The sequence below is a fragment of the Pseudoliparis swirei genome, chromosome 23 (genome assembly GCF_029220125.1).
Source record: "Pseudoliparis swirei isolate HS2019 ecotype Mariana Trench chromosome 23, NWPU_hadal_v1, whole genome shotgun sequence".
Lineage (NCBI taxonomy): Eukaryota > Metazoa > Chordata > Actinopteri > Perciformes > Liparidae > Pseudoliparis > Pseudoliparis swirei.
Genome location: NC_079410.1, coordinates 13,770,679 through 13,786,694, shown reverse-complemented (window position 1 = coordinate 13,786,694; position 16,016 = coordinate 13,770,679). Strand labels below are relative to the sequence as shown.

The 16,016-nt window shown below is 39.8% G+C and overlaps 1 protein-coding gene across 1 annotated transcript; it reads left to right on the top strand.

The window, feature by feature from the left end:
* Window positions 1–3,769: 3,769 nt before the first annotated feature.
* Window positions 3,770–14,642, top strand: LOC130188820 (myosin heavy chain, fast skeletal muscle-like). Its single transcript, XM_056407331.1, has 39 exons — window positions 3,770–4,006; window positions 4,248–4,391; window positions 4,525–4,681; window positions 4,841–4,868; window positions 5,011–5,116; window positions 5,204–5,296; window positions 5,386–5,449; window positions 5,558–5,656; window positions 5,740–5,843; window positions 5,926–6,064; window positions 6,145–6,263; window positions 6,384–6,533; window positions 6,615–6,785; window positions 6,879–7,185; window positions 7,342–7,415; window positions 7,498–7,585; window positions 7,674–7,791; window positions 8,339–8,462; window positions 8,552–8,688; window positions 8,826–9,081; window positions 9,297–9,539; window positions 9,648–9,824; window positions 9,924–10,069; window positions 10,167–10,257; window positions 10,362–10,751; window positions 10,933–11,059; window positions 11,145–11,263; window positions 11,416–11,612; window positions 11,730–11,913; window positions 12,002–12,167; window positions 12,258–12,382; window positions 12,685–12,993; window positions 13,073–13,276; window positions 13,360–13,485; window positions 13,595–13,765; window positions 13,865–13,969; window positions 14,038–14,133; window positions 14,241–14,372; window positions 14,524–14,642. Exons 1-39 carry the CDS (start codon window positions 3,788–3,790, stop codon window positions 14,539–14,541), a joined length of 5,823 nt encoding a protein of 1,940 aa, XP_056263306.1. The 5' UTR covers window positions 3,770–3,787; the 3' UTR covers window positions 14,542–14,642.
* Window positions 14,643–16,016: the final 1,374 nt, after the last annotated feature.

Below are 16,016 nucleotides of genomic sequence, written 5' to 3'. Positions count from 1 at the left end.
TTCTTCTATTCCTTTGAAGCAAGTTGTCCTACGACTTGAAAGGCCCTTACATTCACTTTTACCAGAGGAACATGAGACGTGGAAATGTCTTCCAACTATATACCAGCACCCCTTGGGTGCTTCTCCAAGTTCCATTTCTAGCTATGGTCATGTTCAATAACAAGGACAAGACAACCTCTATTATAAAATGATCAAACTATTCTCCTGTAGTCTAAATTGATTCAATTATTTGTTCTTAAATCATTTAAATAAATTCGATTGGAGTACATTTGTTAAAACAAACATATTGAACAGCTTCTATTTTGGGACGTATTTTGGCTAAGTCTAATAGTTCTCTTTAAAACATTTTACATTACATTACTAGTACATGTCATGCTCTTCAAAATGCATATATGGTTTGTTAGGGACTGTAAGCTACAATGCTTTGTGTTATTTTACTAACCGTGCTTTTGCTGTTAGAGCCCCTCGACTTTGGAACAACCTACCGGAGGGGATAAGGCTCGCAGAATCAGTAACTTCTTTTAAATCACTTCTTAAAACCCATTTTTATAGAGCAGCTTTTGAGTGATCCATTTAATTTTTTCTTTTAAATATACTTGTTAATGTAATATTGGTTTCTTGCTGTTCCAATTGTTTGGCTTTTACTCTTTGTGGAGCACTTTGTAAACATTGTTTTTAAAGGTGCTATATAAATAAAGTTCTTATTATTATTATTATTATATTGTTAATACTCGCCAATTATATTGTTATTACATTTCAAAGATTTGAAATGTGGACAAGCTCTGACACTACACGCCAAGGACATTGTGAGTTAATCTTACTAGGACAAAGAGCTTATGGGATCAAAAGATACATTTAATAGATGATGTAAGTATCTTTCAAATCAGTTATGTTTTATGTTGATTTTATAACACACAGAGTGTGATTTTGCATCCTCTCTTGCTGGATTCATTTAACATTGTTCTTGTTTTAGTTCTTTTTTGACAGTTAAGCAATGCCAAATCTTAAACACGTGAACAGCTTGACTAAGATAGTTCTCAGATGAGAGGGATGCTTGACCAAATCGAGTGGGGGGGCTGCCGCCGACTGGGCAGTTCCAGCCTCTATAAAAGCAGCAGCTTCAGACTCCTCTAAACCCATCAGAGAACATCCTCTGAGAGACATCACAGGTCAGTGCTTTGTGTGTGTTTATGCTCATGTAATTATTATGCAATCTATTTTAAAATAATGTGACTTTTTGTCAGCATGTTTTTTCATGTCAAGTCATCTTGAAGGGATAGTATTAATCAAAGATGTTACTTTCTTACAGTTGGGTAGGAGCTTATATACTCTCAATGTGGTAATTGTCAAGACAAAGCAGCTTTATTCAAATAGCACAATTCAAACACAGAGGCAATTAAAGTGTGTTATTGGAAAAGAAAATGATTAAAGTGACAAGAAGCAATACAAAAGCAGAATACAATTGATCATGATAGACCAAAAAGTAAAGAAGGGAAAAAAGCAAATTAAATCAAACTCTAAACATGTAATTACAGCTGTACCAATGTCTCCACAGCTGGGACTGGTGGGGGTATAGAACTAAACGTTCATTTTCGGAGTCATTAACCCGGCAGATAAATTTATACATAAGATTTCTTAAAACAGCTTGGAAAGTATTAACTCCTGCAGCCACAAACATTTCACTGTTACTACTGCATCTCGGTCTCTTCAATAATATTCTCATGGCATCATTATAAGCTACTTGATGTGTTGGTGTGCAAAATGCCCTAAAGTCTAAACGACCTTCACTCCATCTGTACACATACTAAACCTACATGAGAGAACGTTTGCTTGTGCATACATCATACGACATTGCCTATAGATATCTCCATCATCGGACATCTGTTCTGTAATACAATGTCCAATATATTTTACCTTATCACGACATCAAGGTAATTATCAGACAATTTGAAGTCAGGGAATTTGACACTTTTGTCCTCTTTGGTTCTATAGATGAGGATAGCACTCTCTGGCATTGCATTCGATGTCATGTTCAACACCATATACAGTACATACCGTAAGGAGCTGCTGTAGACCAGCACTACATGGGCTAAGAATCACAAGATCGTCTGCATACATAATATGATTAACTTAAGTATTACCAATTATGCTCCCAGTATAACAGGCTTTCAACTGCTTGGACAGATCATCAATATATAGATTAAAAAGAACAAAATCCCCCCTTGTCGGACCCCATTGCTGACCCCAAATGGGGCTGAGACACTTTGGCCCCATTTAACTTGCATAGTCTGGTGAGCATGCCAGTAAACCAGAATCCTCACAATGTGTTTGGGGACACCGCTGACTAAATTTTACAAACAGCTTTCCATGATTAACACGGTCAAGAGCTTTGGAGGCATCAATAAAACACATGACAAAGGATGAGGTTTGACCTCTATATTTGTTGACAATTTCCTTTAAGGCATATATACACAAGTCAGTGCCATCTGAGGAGTGAATAAACTCATTTAATCTGTCCAATAGGATTCTTTCTAGGACTTTACCAGCTTTTATTTTTATTTTTTTACCAGCTCTATTTTTAATGACAGGCACTAACAGAACAGACAGCAATGACTCTGGTAACAAGCCGTGCGTCACAAAGCCGGTAAAACAAATGACAAGAAGAGGAGCTATCCTCGGTCGAGCATATTGTACAGCAGTAATATGATATAAACCACTTGCTTTGCCATCAGCCAGCTTATTTATAGCCTGATACACCTCATGTGACATAATAGTCATCGGCACATTACTCTCAATATCGTCCACCTTGTATAAGTCACCTTTGATACAGTTGAATAAGGTAAAATATTGCTGTCGCCTTAACTCAGCAATATTGTCTGTTCCTGAAATTCCATCAACAATGCAGAGCAAAGATGTTTTATAGTACTCAGCTACATACTTGTTCCAACCAGGTCTGATGTTATGGGTCTTATTGTTATGCTTGTTGTCGGGTTTACTGGCGTCATACAGAACACTCACTATATCATTATACATAGAGCAGAGATCTCTCCTATGCTCCACATCCTTACAGTTAACATCAGTTCACAATGCTGCATCTCTAGGCTGATGAATATTACTTAGTGATTTGACTGTATGAGTATAAAAGGCTAAAAGGTCCTTCTTTGTGAGAGTTAACCAGTGTTTACACTTATACCATTGTGTGTTAGTGCTGGGGGATATTCAACATTTATCGACATAGTAAAAGCTATATGATCAGTTGTTGCTACCACATAGACAATGCCGATACATCCTAATGAAGCATGTGCACCAGCTGTACTAATACAATGGTCCAGCCATGATGTAGTGTACCAGGCCTCACTGATGTCTGTATAGCTGTCTGTAGAAACTTCGCTTGACAGTATCAAATGATTATCTTTACAGAACTCAGCCATGTGATTGGCAAATAATGAGCAGTTGTCTGAGATATCTGCATTCATATCCCCAATGACATATATACTAGAGGAAGTATTATCTTGAATATAGGAATTGATGAAGACTATTTAGATATTCACCCTCATTGTGATGACACTCATAGTGTGTATAAACATTTAGGATAATTCATTCCTAAATGTGTAAATCCTAAAGTGAAATATCTGTGGCATTCATTTTGGATAAACTGAGACATCGCCAATAACACAACAGTCAGATACATCACTATAATACCATAATAATATAATACAATCACAAGGAAATTATTCCAAATAATTCAAATTTCTTCTTACCTTTTCAGTCTCAATAAAGTGCCATCATGAGCACAGACGCAGAGATGGCGGGCTACGGCCCTGCATCCATATACCTCCGCAAGCCCGAGAGGGAGAGGATTGAGGCTCAAGCTGCTGCATTTGATGCCAAGACAGCCTTCTTTGCGGTTGATCCTATTGAAATGTATCTGAAGGGTAAACTCGTGAAAAAAGAAGGTGGCAAAGCCATCGTTGAGACACTGGAATATGAAGGAAAGCCTTCGAAGGTAAGTGTAATCATGTATGACACTCAATGATTAGTTTGATATTACTTTTTCACTTCACAGACTTTCTTAGCAAAAGAGAATGAGATACATTTTATTTAACTATTATGAGACAATATGATTGTGACTTGAATAATATTATTTAAATTAAAGCTAGACAAATACATGCTTTATTTAAATCTCCTATGAACAATGAAATAGGACGAAATTCATCACTTTTTTTTTTACTGCATTTTCTTTTCAGACTCTCACTGTAAAAGAGGATGAAATCCATCCCATGAATCCACCCAAGTATGATAAAATTGAGGACATGGCCATGATGACCCACCTCAATGAACCTTGTGTGCTGTATAACCTCAAAGAGCGTTATTCATCATGGATGATCTACGTGAGTGTTTAGATCAGCATTGAAAAATATAAAAATGTTCTCTTCTCTAAAGCTGCTGCTCTAAATGAAATTCAGATTGAATTTATGTATACAGTTTGTCAAATATAGTAGCAAAACTTTCTTCCCTTCCCAGACCTACTCTGGCCTGTTCTGCGTCGTCGTGAACCCCTACAAGTGGCTTCCTGTGTATGATGCTCAGGTTGTCAATGCATACAGAGGCAAGAAGAGAGTTGAGGCTCCACCCCACATCTTCTCCATCTCTGATAATGCCTATCAGGCTATGCTCACTGGTAAGATATTTTATTTTGAGAAAAAAGAATAAAACTGATTTTATTTTATTTTTTACTGAATTTATCTTTTTTGTAAAACACACAACACCTGACTGTATTTCGACCACGTATGGTATGGTAATGTTTAGAGATATTAAAATATGTGTCTGTTTATTTCAGATCGTGAGAACCAGTCTATCCTTATCACGTGAGTGAATATTCATATCACAGAATATTACATATGTACAGTATATATAAAATATATAATATTATGTTTTATGTATCTATATAATATAGTATAGGACATTGATATGACTTAAGTTTTCATGCTACCCTTTTCTTTCCCCCAGTGGAGAATCCGGTGCAGGAAAGACTGTCAACACCAAGCGTGTCATCCAGTACTTTGCAACAATTGCAGTAGCTGGAGGAGCGAAGAAAGAAACCAGCAAAATCCAGGTAAAATGGGTTGTTTGCTAAAAAATCTTTGCTGCAGTTGAGATTGTTGTTGAGTAATTTACACGGCCTCATAATGTCTCTATGTAGGGTTCACTGGAAGATCAAATCATTGCAGCCAACCCTCTACTAGAAGCCTATGGTAATGCCAAGACTGTGAGGAATGACAACTCCTCTCGTTTTGTAAGTATTCATGTTATGGACCTTAACATTACTTTTCTTATGCGTATCGTCACCTAGAGTCAAACTAACACTTTCTGGTACATGTTTAGGGTAAATTCATCAGAATCCATTTCGGCACTAGTGGGAAGTTGGCCTCAGCTGATATTGAAACATGTGAGTCCAGATTATTTTCCGGTTGGAGTGGACAACATTGTCCAAATGTCGCATCTTGAATTTTTCAATTCGCATTAATCAGCAATTCTTTATATCTTACAAATACAGATCTGCTGGAGAAGTCTCGTGTCACCTTCCAGTTGTGTGCTGAGAGGAGCTACCATATCTTCTATCAGCTGATGACTGGCCATAAGCCTGAGCTCCTGGGTACATTATAAGACAAGAATGAAGAATAAAAGAATGTAAAACGAGTATGTTTTCACTTATTAATTTATTCTCATTTCTTCCAGAGGCCCTTCTCATCACCACCAACCCCTATGACTACTACATGGTCAGTCAGGGTGAAATCACTGTCAAAAGCATTGATGATGTGGAGGAGTTTGTTGCCACAGATGTAAGACAACAATGAGTTAAATAGATTGTATACTATAGAAAATGTTTCCCATACCAATTGTTTTGCTCCATTTACATTTCAGGCAGCAATTGTAATCTTGGGCTTTACTTCTGAGGAGAAACTGGGCATCTACAAGCTGACTGGAGCTGTGATGCATCACGGCAACATGAAGTTCAAGCAGAAGCAGCGTGAGGAGCAGGCTGAACCCGATGGCAATGAGGGTAATTATAACAAAAACGGTGTGTAACATACCAAACCAGATGGATGTGTGTTTAGTACTCCTTCTGTTTCTCTCCATCAGTGGCTGATAAAATCGCTTATCTGTTGGGCCTGAACTCCGCTGATATGCTGAAAGCTTTGTGCTATCCAAGAGTCAAGGTTGGAAATGAGATGGTGACCAAAGGTCAGACCGTGCCACAGGTAAAAAATAAAAATAAAAAGAAGCAGATTTGATATTTGGAAAAAAATATGGGGAATGTTTGCAATTTTATATGAAATGATTATTCTAATAAATAACCACACTAAAATCCTAATTTCTAGGTCATCAATTCCGTCAACGCTTTGTGCAAGTCTATCTATGAGAAAATGTTCTTGTGGATGGTCATCCGTATCAATGAGATGCTGGACACAAAGCAGCCAAGACAATTCTACATTGGAGTGTTGGATATCGCTGGATTTGAGATCTTTGATGTGAGTTGTGGAAAAATATCTGAGCAGTTTTAAACTTTAACCCTATTATTTCTATAAAATCGAATGTTTCCGTAATCGTAGTACAACAGCTTGGAGCAACTCTGCATCAACTTCACCAATGAGAAACTGCAACAGTTTTTCAACCACCACATGTTTGTCCTGGAGCAAGAGGAGTACAAGAAAGAAGGCATTGATTGGGTGTTCATTGACTTCGGGATGGACTTGGCTGCCTGCATTGAGCTTATCGAGAAGGTAAGACCAATCCGTCAGCCTGATCTGAATTCCTGTTTTTTGAGTGTGTGCTCAATTGTTGATTATTTTTCATTTGACAAAATGTCCCTTCAGCCAATGGGCATCTTCTCCATTCTTGAAGAGGAGTGCATGTTCCCCAAGGCCTCGGACACAACGTTCAAGAACAAGCTGCATGATCAGCATCTTGGCAAGACCAAGGGCTTTGAGAAGCCCAAACCTGGAAAAGGCAAGGCCGACGCCCACTTCGCTCTGATTCACTATGCTGGTACAGTGGAATACAACATCACTGGGTGGCTGGAAAAGAACAAGGACCCCCTGAATGACTCCGTTATTCAGCTCTACCAGAAATCTTCAAACAAACTGCTATCGTTACTGTATTCAACCCATGGTACCGCTGATGGTAAGAAGCTGTACACACTGGTCATTTATAAATTCATGTTAGTAAGATGAGATAAAACTTGAGCAGAAACAAAGGCAATTATTAAGTGGCATAATTAACACGTAGAAAACGTTATTTATTCAGTCTCGTTCATGAAATTCTATTATTTTGTAACAGAGGCTGCTTCTAGCAGCAAGAAGGGTGCAAAGAAGAAGGGCGGTTCCTTCCAGACGGTGTCTGCTCTTTTCAGAGTAAGTATTGTTTCATATCTTTGAATAACAATTCAAAACCTCTAATAATGTTGACCAATTATCTTGTTACGACGCTCCACAGGAGAACTTGGGCAAGCTGATGACCAACTTGAGGAGCACCCACCCTCATTTTGTCCGTTGCTTGATTCCTAATGAATCAAAGACCCCAGGTAAGACGTTCATAATCCAACCTTCTGTACTTTGTGTAACATAGTGAAGAAGAATAAATTCTACCCAATATGTGTTTGAAATTATCAGGTCTTATACAAAACTTCTTGGTCATCCACCAACTGAGGTGTAACGGTGTGCTGGAAGGTATCAGAATCTGCAGAAAGGGCTTCCCCAGCAGAGTCCTCTACGCTGACTTTAAACAGAGGTGACAATAATTTAATAGATTTGACTAAAACCCTTGTGTTGTCTCAGGGGTAAAAAATGACCCGTCACTATGCTTATAAGCATAGTAAACCCCCTTAATTTCCTTGAATTCCTTGAATGACCCCAACATGAGAACACATGTAACAGTGCCTTTGTTCATATTTCTATAAAAGCTATATTCCAGCACAGTGTTGACCTGGCAGTTATAAAATCATGTTAATTTAACAGAAAACATAAACACACACACACACACACACACACACACACACACATTAAACACAGTCTTTCTGCACTGGGAAGAGAAACACCTAGATATTGATCTAGTTATTGACATGTTTGATGTATTGTTTCTTCATGCAAAATAGATTTGGGGGGTTTAAAATGCAATCAAGCTGCTTTATTTGAGGGGTTTAGTGAAGGCGGGACCTTTCTTACCCTATAGACAAGGTGAATATACAGAAAGTTAGGACAACACAAGGGTTAAATGGGGATGCATAATGTCAGCCCAAGTTCAAATACATCAAAGTCACAGCATCATTTTCTTGCAGATACAAAGTCTTGAATGCTAGTGTCATCCCTGAGGGACAGTTCATTGACAACAAAAAAGCGTCAGAGAAGCTGCTGGGCTCCATTGATGTGGACCACACACAGTACAAGTTTGGGCACACAAAGGTTCATCATTATCTTCATCATTAATAGATTTAGTCATTCTGATGTGTCCTTGTGTGCTGATGAATTAATTCCTTCACTTGAAAACGCAGGTGTTCTTCAAAGCTGGACTGCTGGGTGCCCTGGAGGAGTTGAGAGATGATAAACTTGCTTCGCTGGTGACCATGACTCAGGCTCTTTCCAGAGGATATATTATGAGAAAGGAGTATCTTAAGATGATAGAGAGAAGGTAGGATTATCATGAATGCACTATATACTCTTTTTTTCAATTTAAATAGTGAAATCATTTTGATATTCTCCCGATTTCAACAGAATCCTGTTACAATACAAGGTGTGCTATTATATGTATATATTTCTTTTTTTTAGAGATGCAATCCTTACCATCCAATACAACCTTCGTTCTTTCATGAACGTGAAGAACTGGCCATGGCTGAAACTGTACTTCAAGATCAAGCCTCTGCTAAAGAGTGCTGAGACTGAGAAGGAGCTACAACAAATGAAGGGGAACTATGATAAGATGAAATTAGACCTGACTACTGCCCTGACCAAGAAGAAGGAACTGGAGGAGAAGATGGTTTCTCTGCTGCAGGAAAAGAATGATTTGCAACTGCAGGTGGCTTCGGTAAGGGAAGTCATTGAGATCGAATTCATCAGTCAGATCTCAGGAAATACTTGGAGAACAATTGCAGGGTTTGCATTATGTATCTGTTTTTACCAAATATCTAGCCCTTCTGCCCAGTGAATCTAATATATAAATAATGTATATTATACATTAAACAGAAACTAAATATTAGATGAATGTGTACATGGTTGATCTAAAATGCAGTAAATGTGCAGGAAGGTGACAATCTCTCCGATGCTGAGGAAAGGTGCGAAGGGCTCATTAAGAATAAAATCCAGTCTGAGGCCAAACTCAAAGAGACAACTGAGAGACTGGAGGATGAAGAGGAAATTAATGCTGAGCTGACTGCCAAGAAGAGGAAGCTGGAGGATGAATGCTCTGAGCTGAAGAAAGACATTGATGACTTGGAGCTCACCTTGGCTAAAGTGGAGAAGGAGAAACATGCCACAGAAAACAAGGTGCACACTTCAAAAGATATACTCATACAAAATGATAACATATTTCTACAGAATCATATATGCTTGGATGTTAAGTTATACTAAAATGTATCCTTCATCCTTTGTCAGGTGAAAAACCTGACGGAGGAGATGTCCTCTCAAGAAGAGACCATTGCCAAGTTAACCAAAGAGAAGAAAGCCCTCCAAGAGGCCCACCATCAAACACTTGATGACCTCCAGGCAGAGGAAGACAAAGTCAACACTCTGACCAAGGCCAAGACCAAGCTGGAGCAGCAAGTGGACGATGTAAGGAAGCATTGCTTTCAAAGTTATTAAACTATGAAGCAGTTTGCGTTTTAGAATTGATGTCTTGTTGTACAAATACAAAACATTTTATTTCCAAAGCTTGAAGGATCACTGGAGCAAGAGAAGAAGCTCCGCATGGACCTTGAGAGAGCCAAAAGGAAGCTTGAGGGAGATCTGAAACTGGCCCAGGAATCCGTAATGGATCTGGAGAATGACAAGCAGCAATCTGACGAGAAAATCAAGAAGTACTTTTTTTTCAATTCTATTATCAGCATCTCACTCATTACACTCAAACAACAGAAAGATTCTGACAGTGAAATCTTTCTTGGCTACCTTTTCCAGGAAGGACTTTGAGACCAGCCAGCTCCTCAGCAAAATTGAGGATGAACAGTCTCTTGGTGCTCAGCTCCAGAAGAAGATCAAGGAACTTCAGGTAATGTAATATACATGAATATTAACGTCAGTTAATAAAAAACAACATATTAAGTATATTACAGTTAATAAGCCCTCTTGATAACACTACCGTATCAAATCTAGGCTCGTATTGAGGAGCTGGAGGAAGAGATTGAGGCTGAGAGGGCTGCTCGGGCTAAAGTAGAGAAGCAGAGGGCTGACCTCTCCAGGGAGCTGGAGGAGATCAGTGAGAGGCTCGAGGAAGCTGGTGGAGCAACAACGGCTCAGATTGAGATGAACAAGAAGCGGGAGGCTGAGTTCCAGAAGCTGCGTCGGGATCTTGAAGAGTCCACCCTGCAGCATGAAGCTACCTCAGCAGCTCTCCGCAAGAAGCAGGCTGACAGTGTTGCAGAGATGGGAGAGCAGATTGACAACCTCCAGCGTGTCAAGCAGAAGCTGGAGAAGGAGAAGAGCGAGTACAAGATGGAGATCGATGACCTCTCGAGCAACATGGAGTCTGTTGCTAAAACAAAGGTGTGGGGTTTGTTTATAAGTCATTGTTTTAGCATTGTTTCCTTAAAGATACGAACACATGTACTGTCTTTGGATCAATACGACAGGATAATATCAAGAATAGTCATACAAAAAAGATTTATTCACAAGCAGTAAACCTCTGTGTAGCTTGAATACAAACAAATACATGTTTTATTTATAGGGCAACTTGGAGAAAATGTGCAGAACTCTTGAGGACCAGTTGAGTGAGCTCAAATCCAAAAATGATGAGAATGTTCGCCAACTGAACGACTTCACTACACAGAGGGCCAGACTGCAGACAGAGAACGGTAAGTCACCTGTACACCTGTAATGAAAAGCACCAGGGAGGTGAGTTAACCATTTTCAAAAACGATACCATACATTTTCCTTCAGGTGAGTTTTCCCGTCAGCTTGAGGAGAAAGAAGCTCTGGTTTCCCAGCTGACCAGGGCCAAGCAGGCCTTCACGCAGCAGATTGAGGAGTTCAAGCGGCACATTGAGGAGGAAGTGAAGGTATTACAATACCCATTCTCTCCATCAACCAAAACTTAACGAAACAATCATCTTGTGGAAGTTACCTAGAAACTTTAACCCCTGGTACCCAGAGTTTCTATTTGCACTGTATATGTAGGACAGTAAATATGGTCTCTTGTCATCTTAAACAGGCCAAGAACGCCCTGGCCCATGCTGTTCAGTCCGCCCGCCACGACTGTGATCTGCTCCGAGAGCAGTATGAGGAGGAGCTGGAGGCCAAGGCTGAGCTGCAGAGAGGAATGTCCAAGGCCAACAGCGAGGTGGCTCAGTGGAGAGCCAAATATGAGACTGATGCTATCCAGCGCACTGAGGAGCTGGAGGAGGCAAAGTATATCAACCATTTCTACAGTTCCACAAATTAAACACACTGTAAGACATTGCAGTGGGTGCAAAAGTATTTGCATGAACATGCAAGCACAAATGTATGCTTCCTTGCTCACTACAGGAAAAAGCTTGCCCAGCGCCTTCAGGATGCTGAGGAATCCATTGAGGCTGTGAACTCCAAGTGTGCTTCTCTGGAGAAGACCAAGCAGAGGCTGCAGGCCGAGGTGGAGGACCTCATGATTGATGTGGAGAGAGCTAACTCTCTGGCTGCCAACCTTGACAAGAAGCAGAGGAACTTTGATAAGGTAACATCAAATCAAGACCACATTGGTTTGCGTGAAACACAAATCTATCTAAGCAACTATTGATTATTATTCATCGATATAATTCTAGGTCCTGGCAGAATGGAAGCAAAAGTATGAGGAGAGCCAGGCAGAGCTGGAAGGATCCCTGAAAGAGGCTCGCTCTCTCAGCACTGAAGTGTTCAAGATGAAGAACTCTTATGAGGAGGCTCTGGATCAATTGGAGACCTTGAAGAGAGAGAACAAGAACCTGCAACGTATGTAAACATTTATACCTCAGGGAAAATAATACTGATTGTATAGCAGCTCCTAAAAGTGTAATTTGTCTTGTATTATCTCTCCTGTAGAAGAGATCTCAGACCTGACTGAACAGATTGGTGAGTCTGGAAAGACTGTTCATGAACTGGAAAAAGCAAAGAAGACTCTGGATACTGAGAAGACTGAAATTCAGACCGCACTGGAGGAAGCTGAGGTACAACAACATCAGGAGTTGACACAGACTCACAAAAAACATCCGGCAGTCAGTTCTTTAGTCAGGGAAATCAAACAGACATCTTGTCAATGATAAAAAGCATTGGAACATTAATTGGGTTTGAAACATATACAAAACTAACTTTTGGGAATTTGTTTAAATTATTAATTTCATGAAATATGTTGATATAAATAGGATCTGTTGGTAGTTTTAATTTTTATCACAACACAACTAAACTAAATGTTTCGATGGAAGTCTTGTATGAGTTATTAACCTCATAATTAAACTGTTGAAACACCAAGGGCACACTGGAGCATGAGGAGTCCAAGATTCTCCGTGTTCAACTTGAGCTCAACCAGATCAAAGGTGAAGTTGACAGGAAGCTGGCAGAGAAGGATGAGGAGATGGAGCAGATCAAGAGGAACAGCCAGAGGGTAATGGACTCCATGCAGAGCACTCTGGATGCTGAGATCAGAAGCAGGAACGATGCCATGAGAATCAAGAAGAAGATGGAGGGAGACCTGAATGAGATGGAGGTTCAGCTGAGTCATGCCAACAGGCAGGCTGCTGAAGCCCAGAAACAACTGAGGAACGTCCAGGCACAGTTCAAGGTGAGTTTAGTTGGATTTCTGAATGAAAAAAAAGAAAGGTAACAGAAGAAAATGTAAATCTTCATGAATATGTTTTCAGGATGCCCAACTGCACCTTGATGATGCTCTCAGAGGACAGGAAGACATGAAGGAGCAGGTTGCCATGGTGGAGCGCAGAAATGGCCTGATGCTGGCTGAGATTGAGGAGCTGAGAGACGCTCTGGAGCAAACGGAGAGAGGACGCAAAGTGGCAGAGCAGGAGTTGATTGATGCTAGTGAACGTGTGGGACTGCTTCACTCTCAGGTTGTTTTTTAATAATCCACAAGAAATTAGTATTCTGAAAATGCAAACATCATATTAAACTTTTTTTTTTTTTTTACATTCAGAACATCAGTCTCATCAACACCAAGAAGAAGCTGGAGACTGACCTTGTCCAGGTTCAGAGTGAAGTGGAGGATTCAGTTCAGGAAGCAAGAAATGCTGAGGAGAAAGCCAAAAAAGCTATCACCGATGTGAGTTTACGTCTCTAACTCACCTATGTTATGTTTTTTGTCTACTTCCATTCACTGATACAGTTCATTATAGACTATGGAATAATCAGAGACCATTGCATAATTTCAGGCTGCCATGATGGCAGAGGAGCTGAAGAAGGAGCAGGACACCAGTTCTCACTTGGAGAGGATGAAGAAGAACCTGGAGGTCACCGTCAAGGACCTGCAGCATCGTCTGGATGAGGCTGAGAACCTCGCGATGAAGGGTGGCAAGAAGCAGCTGCAGAAGCTGGAGTCCAGGGTATCCATTTTACACTTTAAATGCTCATCATATATTAAATTTAGGACGTATATTGTACATTCAATGAGTAGAAAGAATGTAAACATTTTCATGTTGCAGGTGCGTGAGCTGGAAGCTGAAGTTGAAACCGAGCAGAGACGTGGAGCTGATGCTGTGAAAGGAGTCCGCAAATATGAGAGAAGAGTGAAGGAGCTGAGCTACCAGGTACATTTAACTTATAACTGGTTTACATCTTACTGTATTTCATTGCTAACAATTCTTTATCTGAACAGACGGAAGAGGACAAGAAGAATCTGATCAGACTTCAGGATCTGGTGGACAAGCTGCAGCTCAAAGTCAAGGCTTACAAGAGACAAGCTGAGGATGCTGTGAGTGAAAAAGATCATGTGACACATCATTAACAGTTGATTTAACAATAACATCACTCTTAACTGCCTTGTGACTGTACATTAATATAACTTCAATCCCTTAACAGGAGGAGCAGGCCAACACTCACATGTCCAGGCACAGAAAGGTCCAGCATGAGCTGGAGGAAGCTCAGGAGCGCGCTGACATCGCTGAGTCCCAGGTCAACAAGTTGAGAGTCAAGAGCCGCGATGTTGGAAAGGTAACTTGGTTGTTTGCGTGATCACAGTATCAATTGTGTTAAAACGAGAAGTCAGTAAAATTATCGTTTGCTGTGCACTTTCACCATTTACATATTTTAATTTGCATCTGAGAATAACTACGCTAATTGACTTTCCTCTCTTTTTCTTTAGTCTGAATCTGCTGAGTAAGAGCCATTATCGGGTTGAGGCCTTTCTACGGAGTTCATAAAATATGAATGTGGCTTATACCCTAACCCTAACTTTCCAATAAAGATGTATTGCCATCACAATACAGAATCCTGTCATTTCCTTTCTGACAACTAATTCATTTTAAGCAATAAGCAATACTGTAATCTCTTGTTTTATCTGCAGCACTATACAGCGCTGTGAGTGTGTAAGAACACGCCAATTATCTATTTTCTTTCCACTGCGAGGGCATCAGGATAGCAGTGTATTCCAGACAAAGTGTTCTGGCTCTTACTGGAGAACTCCAAGGCATTCCCAGGCCAGACGAGATATATAATCCCTCCAGCGTGTTCTGGGTGTACCTATTTCTAAGGCTGAGCTCAGCCCCCTAACAAAAGAAGTTAACTTTGGTCCCTTTGCAAAGCTCATATCCAAAGATGTGGGTCAGACCGTAGACAGACATGGTAAATCAAGAGCTGAGACTTCCGGCTAAGCTCCCTGTTCACCACTGCAGTCCGGTACAATGGCCACATCACGAATGACACGGCACCCCGCCGCCTGTACATCTCGTAATCCATTTTTCTCTCACTCGTGAACGAGACCCCAAGATACTTAAACTCCCAAGCATGGGCAGTGACTCCCTCCCAACCAGGAGATCTCAATGCCCTGTTTTGCAGTAGAGCATCATGACTTCAGAATTGGAGACACTGACTCTCATCCCGACCGCTTCACACTCGGTGTACGATACGTCCTTCTGAAATAAACCTTCACAAAATGGAGATGCATGTGTTTCAAACAATCACTTTCATTCTGTTTCTTGTTAGAAACGCAATAATTGTTTATAAATACTAAATATATATTTTTATTAGTCAACTGGTGAGTACATCCACACAATTCATCACTCAATTTATGAAATAGGCCTTTCCTGGCCTGCCCAGCATGCTGGATAGAATGGCAATCTGTAATCTCATACAGACATCATCTTCAAAAAAGTACAAAAGTAATAAAAAGTACAAAAGTAATGAAAAAGTACAAAAGTAATAAAAAGTACAAAAGTAATGAAAAAGTACAAAAGTAATAACAAGTACAAAAGTAATGTAAAAGTTTTTAAAAAAATTAAAGTACTAAAAAGTCCTAAAAAAAATAAAGTTATAAAAAAATATTAAAAAGTTAAAAAGTACTAAAAAGTTATTAAAAAGTTAAAAAGTAATAAAAAAGATTAAAAGTAATAAAAAAGTATGAAGTTATAAAAAAGTTACAAAAAGTTATAAAAAAGTAATAAAAAAAATGTAAAAGTTAAAAAGTTTTACAATCCATTCACACTCATATCTATCAGAACTTTAGAGATGTATTAACCTGAGCATGTCTTTGGACTGGAGAGGGAACCCATGCTGCCACATGCAAACTGCACACAGAGGGACCGCCCCGACCTGGAATTGAACCCACGGCCCTCTTGCTGTGAGGCGACAGTGTTGGCC

Excerpts from the sequence above, each read along its gene's own strand:
- LOC130188820 (XM_056407331.1), top strand. The coding sequence starts at position 3,788 with ATGAGCACAGACGCAGAGATGGCGGGCTACGGCCCTGCATCCATATAC. Across the intron at positions 5,450-5,557 it reads CTCAGCTGATATTGAAACAT|ATCTGCTGGAGAAGTCTCGT; the intron begins GTGAGTCCAGAT and ends TTACAAATACAG. Across the intron at positions 12,168-12,257 it reads AGAGAACAAGAACCTGCAAC|AAGAGATCTCAGACCTGACT; the intron begins GTATGTAAACAT and ends TCTCTCCTGTAG.